Source organism: Coturnix japonica, chromosome Z, assembly GCF_054131305.1.
Source record: "Coturnix japonica strain WE chromosome Z, WE-NBRP24, whole genome shotgun sequence".
Lineage (NCBI taxonomy): Eukaryota > Metazoa > Chordata > Aves > Galliformes > Phasianidae > Coturnix > Coturnix japonica.
This window is the reverse complement of record NC_140702.1, coordinates 27,577,004-27,584,891: the sequence shown is the minus strand read 5'-3', so window position 1 is coordinate 27,584,891 and position 7,888 is coordinate 27,577,004. Positions and strand designations below refer to the sequence as shown.

General features: G+C 53.4%; 1 protein-coding gene across 1 annotated transcript; it reads left to right on the top strand.

The window, feature by feature from the left end:
• Positions 1 to 217: 217 nt before the first annotated feature.
• Positions 218 to 5,530, top strand: LOC146753831 (uncharacterized). The gene is made up of 11 exons (XM_085528765.1): positions 218 to 301; positions 833 to 986; positions 1,236 to 1,492; positions 1,841 to 1,911; positions 2,315 to 2,382; positions 2,505 to 2,616; positions 2,991 to 3,114; positions 3,368 to 3,514; positions 3,764 to 3,906; positions 4,079 to 4,204; positions 4,314 to 5,530. Exons 1-11 carry the CDS (start codon positions 218 to 220, stop codon positions 4,432 to 4,434), a joined length of 1,407 nt encoding a protein of 468 aa, XP_085384891.1. The 3' UTR covers positions 4,435 to 5,530.
• The last annotated feature ends 2,358 nt before the right edge of the window (positions 5,531 to 7,888 follow it).

Genomic DNA, 7,888 nt, shown 5'->3' with positions numbered 1-7,888 from the left:
TTCCCGGACCCCTTCCCAAGGCATCGCATGGGGCTGTGAGCTGTGAAAACCGCAGCTCCTGCTCTCTATAGTTGGCTGTACATGGCTGGGGGCTGCTGTTGGAGCCCCACCCTAGGGTCCCGCTAGGCTCTGGGTGCTCTTTGCGTGTCCCATATCGATTGTGGTCTGGGTGAGGAGCTTGCCAAGCGTTTGTGAAGTGGCTGCCCAGGTGACTGACATGGCTTTTCTTCCCTTTGCAGAGATTGTGGCAATCTGGGATGCTGTATCAGATTTCATCCTGGAAAAGATGAAGCTGAACAAGGTGGGCTGGCATTCTGGTGTCCCTCACCCTGTAGAAGGGTTCAGTCCTTCCCACAGTGTGGGCCCAGCAGACCAATCCCTCCCTGAGCACTGCAGCAGCACACGGAGCCCAAGTAGGGGCCCAGAGCAGCTTGTTGGCCAACTGGGAGGGAAACCCAAGGCCAGAGCTGCCCTGAGCAACTTTTTGGCACACATGGGGGCTTCACTCTGCCCTGTGGTCAGAACCGGGAGAGCAAATGGAGAAATGGGTTATTTTCTTTCTGGCCCTTGGGAACGGGTCCCAGGCTTAACCCCTGAGCTGTAAATTCCCGGGCTCTTCTCTAGCCAGGAGATGCTGGGAAATACTGAGCGGAGCTGATTGTATCACAGGGATCACAGAGTTTTCCAAGGCTTTCCAGAGATCTGCATCTCACCCCCCTACCCTTTGGGATCAGGAAGGGCGGAGAGCAGTGACCCCATGCTCTTGATGTTCATGGCTTTTTCTGCCCATAAAGTGCATGCTCGTCAGCCTTGCTGTTGTTTCCCTGTGCAGGGAGTCGTGGTTCCAGGACTCGGGATCTTTGCTGCGGTCCAAGAGGAGTTCCACAGCAAAGAACTGGCGGTTCCAGTTAGAAGACCCGTCTTCGAGTTGGACATTGGGGTGATATGGCTGAAGGAGCTCCAGTCCCCCAACGACATCATCCCTGGTGAGAAGGCAGCAGCCATCTTCCCCCTCCCTGACCGTATCCAGCCAGGTGTGCTCTCCCTGCTCTTTGGAAATGGCTGGGAGCAGCTGAGAATTGTCTGCAAAGCTCGGGGTGCAGCGTGAGTTCCTCCAACAGGAACCACAGCCCGAGAGCTGTTTCTCCGAAGGACCTTTCCTCTGGGCTTTGGTGATGAATGTTGCATGGGAATGTGGCTTGCTGTGGCAGTGAGGATCTTCCTTCTCCTTGCAGATGATGTCAAGATTGAGCCGCTCAACTATCGGCAGCTCGGGGGCGCCATTGGCATCTCAATGCACAGGGTGAAGCGCTGCGTACAGGAGACCGTTCTCTTGTATTGGCACCTCCTGAAGAGCAAGGCTGACGTCTCCTTCTTCTTCAAAAACATTGGTGTCATGACATGCCGGGACAACTTCCTCTGCATGAGGTTTTTCCACAGCTGCATCGAAACGCTGGAGAGCAAATCCAGCATAATTGCAATGCTCCACAGTGTAAGTTGAGGAGGTTTCGAGGGTGCACCATCAGCTCACAAATGGCCAGCCTGGCTGTGGCAGGCCAGTCAAAGGCATTTCCCCATGCTTGCCCCCACGGCTTTCTCCACTGGGAAAGAGATTTCCTGGATCTCTGCCCCTGCAGAAAGCCTGGCAGTGCTCTTGCATGGCCCCAGTATTTTGCCATCCAGCTCCTTCAGAGCAGAACAAAGCTCTGATGTTCATGGAAGGGGCTTTGGCGTTGAGCAGCTTTCTCTCTTGGTATGGGAGCCAGGCTTGCTTCCTGTCAGCAAAAGCCATGACAAAATGGCCTTGGCAAGCCTCCAGCAGGTCTGTGTCCCTTTGCAGAGAACTTGGCCAAAACATTACGCTGACGTGGGGCCAGAGACCATCGCTGATGGGATCCACATGTTCCCGAGGTGAGTGCATTTCCTCTGCAGCACTTGGCCGGCCAGGAGACAGGCTTTCTTCCCAACTCCTTCTTTGGAACGTGCCGTGCTGGGTCTCCGTGCTCAGCAGCCAGTCGGGGAGAAATCCTGGCAAGTGTGGCTCCCGCTTCACTCCTGCTGCCTTTTGGCTGTTTGTGTCTTCTCCCGGAGTGATGGGGATTCATGGCCGCATTCCTGGTGCCCAACCTGTCCCGATTCCCATCAGAGAGAAAGGACTGCATGTGGAGAGGAAATTGAGCTACGTGTGCTGGTCTGGCACGGCCAGGAAGGAAAAGGGTGCCAGGCTTTGCTCAACCCATAGATAAATACCACCGACCAGCTGCGGGGGGTAGCAGGCCATCTTTCTTCAAGGGCTGTCATTCTTTGTTTCCAGGTTTCAACTGACCGTGAAAATGAGCAGAGAAGAGGCTGCTGCTTATGGAGCGCGGAAGATGAGTAGAGGTGAGGGAACGGGTCCCAGCTGCAAGGAGACGGACGCTGTCCCATGCATGGTGACTGCATTGTGGTTCTCATGCTTTGCCTGTGGGGCTGCTCTGAAAAGATTCTTCCTTTTTTGGTTGTAGTGGGCCCTGGTGGCAGGCTGCTGCGGAGGCAGAAGTCAGTTCTCCCACCCATGCTGTTGTTCTTCGAGTCAGACTCAAGGCAGCAAGATGTGGCCAAGAAGCCTTCTGCCAGGTGAGAGCCTTGGGCGAAAAGAAGGAGACGCGTGCGCTCGTGGGGGAGCGGCCTCTCCTTTAAACATGCCAGCTTGGGGCACACAGAAAGGCTTCTGACACACGTGTGTCCCAGGGAGAGCCGTTCTCTCCAGGGATGGCAAGCGTGCAGCATGATTGCCAGAGGCAGGCACACCAGCTTCATGTCCCACCCTGGTCCCAGATGGTCCCTGGTCCCTGCGGGATCTGAACAGTGATCCCTGTTGATGGCAGAAGCTCTTCTCCCTTCTGGGGTCTCTCCACATTGCACCAGAGCCCATCTTTATGGCTGTGGGAGACTGGGGGGAGACCAAGGTGCCCTGGTCTCATGCAGACTCCTCTTGTGTCTGTTTGCAGCGTGCTCCCACCATGTGCAGGCAGCTCCCGCGGGACAAAGAAAGCAGGGCAGAAGGAAGCGTTGACTGCTGCCCAGACTTGCGATGCGCTCCCTGCGACTGACGACAATAAAAGAGTGCTGCAGGTACTGTGCTGCTTGAGACTGCACAAATGATAGAATCATAGAGCCATAGAAAAGCTGGGCTTGGAAGGGACAGTTCAGATCAGCGAGTTGCAATCCCCTGCTGCAGGCAGGGACACCTGTCTCTAGACCGGGTAGCTGTAAGCCCGGCCTGGCCTGGAGTGCTTCCACTGGCAGAGGCGAGGAGCAGGGGTGTGGAGCTGAAGGAAGGCCCCAGGGGCTGAGGCTGATCCTGTATGCTGCCGTGTTTCTGCAGGAGCTCCGGGAAGCGTCTGCATCACGGATTACAGAAGACAGCATGAGGAGATTGAGGCCTGTGTACCGGAAGGAAATAGAGAAGGAACGGGCAAAAAGGGCGGCTTGCGATGTGTGGAGTGCTGAGAAGGACCAGCACACACAGCAGGTACCATCAGGGATCGACCCTGTTGACAGCAGCTGCCATCGTCTGGGCCAGGGTGCGAGCTCAGCAGGGCTCAGGGGCACCAACTGGCATGGCAGGGGCTGGCCTGCTCCTCCCTGGGAGGAGAGCCCGTGGTCTGGCAGGGCTGAATCTTCTGCTTGCCAGGGCCTGCGTCAGGGCCCTTGACAGAGGGGCTCTGGCAAACAGCCCTGTGCTCCCAGCCAGTGTGCTGACACTGTCTCCTCTTTGCAGCGCTTTGCCAGGGTAAGCGTGCATGTTCCGCATCCTCCAGCCCAGCCCAAGGGACAACAAGTGAGCAGAAGGTGGAGGAAGGATGTGGAAGCTGTGCCAGGAGATAGATTGGGAGCATCGACCAAGCTGGTACTGCATGCTAAGTAAGTGTGTGCGGACTCTGTTGGCCGCCTGTGACAATGCTTTAGCTTGGGGACAGGCACAGCCCAGGCCAAAAACTGCTGGCGGGATGCAAGGCTGGGACCCAGGGCAGCACGGGGGTGTGGGGCAGGGCGAGGGGAGAGGCAGAGGGATGACTTTCTCCTCCTGTTGCAGCCTCCTTCCCCCACGAGCGGCTCAGGTGCTGCAAAAGTTGGAGCCGCACATCCATCGACAAGAGTCTTTTGCGGGCAGAGCGGAAAGAAACCGTAAGAAGCTGGAGCTGAAGCGGCAGCTCCCCTGGTAAGCTCCATAGGCAGCAGATCCTGAGAGTCGGGCTGGAGCCCGGCCGGCACTACTTCCCTGCACTCAGCCCCTAACGCTCTGTGCACTGTTCTTTTCACCTCCCCAGTGCTCGATGCTTGCGCCGCTCCAGAGGGGAAGGTGCTGGCAACAGTGATGACCACAGTGGAGCTCCCGGCACGGGGGCTGGGAAGATGTCCAGCCTTCCACCTCTAAATGGAAAACCATAAAGCAAAGGCTCATAGAATGGCCTGGGTAGAAAAGGACCTTGCAGATCATCCAGTTTCAACCCCCCTGCTATGTGCAGGGTCACCACACCAGGCTGCCCAGAGCCACATCCAACCAGCCTTGAATGCCTCCAGCGCTGGGGCATCTACCACCTCTCGGTAGACTTTTCCAGCGTATCACCATCCTCCCTGTGAAGAACTAATATCTAACTAAATTCAACCCCCATTTCACAGTGTAAGCCCAGTCCCCCTTGTCCTATCACTACACACCCACCCTCATTTACAGCCATTCCCTGTCCAGTTTATATCCTCCCTTCAAGAACTGGAAGGCCACAATCAGGTCTCCCCGGAGCCTTCTCCTTTCAAAAGTAAACAAGCCCCAGTTCCCTCCACCTTCCATCAAAGGAGAGGTGCTCCAGCCCGCCCACCATCTTAGTGGCCTCCTCTGTATTCCATCCAAGAGCTCTGCGTCTTTCTTGTACTGGGGCCCTAGACCTGGACGCAGTAATCCCAATATATATAAAGAGAATTGGCATTATTTCCAATCTATCAGTGTGCTGGTGTCGTGTCTTTCCCCATAACCTAACGTCAGGAAGCTCAAACTGTGCTTTTAGAGAGAAACTGGGGCAGCAATGAGAGCTGTCCACAAGGCTCGGTAAGCCCACGCTCTCCAAGAGAGCATCTGAAAGGCCCTCCTGGAAGTGGATGCTCCTGGAAGTGGATGCTCCTGGACACAAGTGAGATGAAGAGGTGATCCAGGACAGCCAGCATGGCTTCACCAAGAGCTGATCATGCCTGACCCATCTGGTGGCCTTCTACGAGGGGAGTGACGGCACTGGTGGTCCAAGGAGGGCCACCTGATGTCATCTGCCTGGACTTGTGCTATGCCTTTGGCACAGTCCAGCAGCATCTCCTTCTCTCTCAATTGGAGAGAGATGGATTTCAAGCATGGACTGTTCAGTGGATTGTGGTGTATTAGGCGGTAGGGGGGGGTCACGGGATGTGACGGGACAGGTCCCTCCTCCTTAGTTAATATTTATGATGGGTGGGATTTGCCCCACCCACTTTCTAGCAAGTTCTATACCAAAAGTTATATAAGGGTCTGTTTGTTACAATAAAATGCCTTTTGCCATGCACTCCCTTGTTGTGTTGGCATCTGGTCCAGCCGCGGATGCCCGGGGACCAACAGGACGCACGGCACCATGTAACAGTGGATAGAGAACTGGCTGATGGTGGAAGCCAGAGGCTTGTCGTCAGCGACGCCACATCCGGGGAGAGGTCGGTCACTAGCGTTGTCCCCCACGGGTCCATCCAGGGAGCAATGCTCTGTCATCTTTATCAACAACATGGGCTGTGGGACTGAGAGCAACCTCAGCAAGTTTGCTGATGATGCTTAGCTGAATGATGCAGTAAAGACAGTAGAAGGAAAACTCCATCCAGAAGGACCTGGGTGGGGTTGGAAAGTGGGCCCACAAGAAGCCAGTGAGGTTCAGTAAGCCAAGTGCAAGATGTTGCATTTGACCCAGAGCAAGCCTAGATATGAAACATAAAATCATAGACTCCTAGAATCAAGGAACAGTAGAATCGTCGAATCATAGAATCATAGATTTGTGGAATCACAGAATGGGCTGTATTGGAAAGGACCTTAAAGATCATCTCGTTTCAAACTCCCTGATATGTGCAGGGTCACCAACCACCAGGCCAGGCTGCCCTGAGCCACATCCAGCCTGGCCTTGAAAGCATCCAGGGATGGGGCATCTACAAGCACCTTGGGCAACCTTTACCAGTGATTTCTGTCATGGATGTTTCCATCCCATTTGATAAAGAGCCAGTGCTTCAGTTTCTTAGTGCACCTTCATGGAATACTGACATCCTCATTGGCTTAATGAACTGACTTATTCTTTGCAGCAGCTTTTAAACAGTTTCACTCTCTTCTCCTGATGGACAAAACCCTCACAGAACTACTCTGAATACAGGCAAGTGTGGCGGATCCACCATAGTGTCTGAGTACCCGAGAGGCAGATGCAGAGAACTCTCCACTCCTTACAAGACACACAAGTTCACAAAACAAACTGGTGCTTGTGTTCAAGTCTTTGGAAACTTCCTCAGTTATCACCTTGAGGATACTTGGGCCAAAACCGGCCTACAATGCTTCCAGACACCTTTAACCTGTCAGCCTGCATGGAAATGGAAAAGCGTTTGAGAGTTCATCACAAATATGTCCAGAGCCATTTTCCTTGCTCGAATGACCTCAAATTTGGCCTCTGATCTACACTTGGAGGGCAATATTTTCAGGGAGTTCCACTACTATGATGAATTGATTGAGTATGTCTGCACTGCACAATGCAATGTATCACAGAGCTCCTCAAACTGATGTTGGATGAACTGGCTCCCACACCAGAAACAGCACAGCTGCCCCTAGACAGACGACTTGCTTCCAGTATCCAAACTCATCTCCATATGCACTGTGCCATTGACAAGAAGTCTTAACTGGAGCTTGCTTAGGACCAGCAAGGCTCAGTACTGCCCTGTACTGACATGTCTCCAGAATACAGACACCACTGTGAAAATGTACTTAACCCTCATTTTTAGCTTGACTTCCCAAGGAAGCTGGGCTTCTGTAATGATGGTGTTTATAACCAACTTTTTTCATTTCTTAAACCTGCTAGCTTCCTTTCTCATTAAATGGGATGAAGGTGGATGCAACATGAGCAATGGAACTGGGTGGCCCAGCTTCTCCAGTTGCTGCCACAGGCTGCTTGGTTTCTCTGACTCCTGAGTTGCAGCTGCCATGGGGTCCTGCACTCATGTACAAGCCTTGACCAAAACAAAATCTAGGTCTAGGGAAAAGAGGAATGCCAATGCTAGGGTTTAGTCTAGATGATTGATGAGTGTCCCTGCCACTTCTGCCAATTTGGGCAGAGATTTCTGTGCTGGGCTGTCTCAGGCAGACACTTCAGGAAAAACCGCAAAGAAATTCCTACTGGCCCTTTCTAACAACCTCCTAGAATCATAGAATCATAGGATCACCAAGGTTGGAAAAGACCTAAAAGATCATTCAGTCCAACCGTTCACCTATTACCAATAGCTCCCACTAAACCATGTCCCTCAACACAACATCCAGTCTTTCCTTGAACACTCCCAGGGTCGGTGACTCCACCACCTCCCTGGGCAGCCCATTCCAGTGCCTGACCACCCTTTCTGAGAAGTAATATTTCCTAATGTTCAGCCTGAATCTCCCTTGCTGCAGCTTCAAACCATTCCCCATAGTCCAGTCATTAATGACACGAGAGAAGAGGCAGACCCCCAGCTCACTACAACCTCCTTTCAGGAAGTTATAGAGAGCAATAAGGTCTCCCCTGAGCCTCCTCTTCTCCAGGCTAAACAATCCCAGCTCTTTCAGCCTCTTCTCATATTGCCTGTGCTGCAGACCCCTCACCAGCTTTGCTGCCCTGCT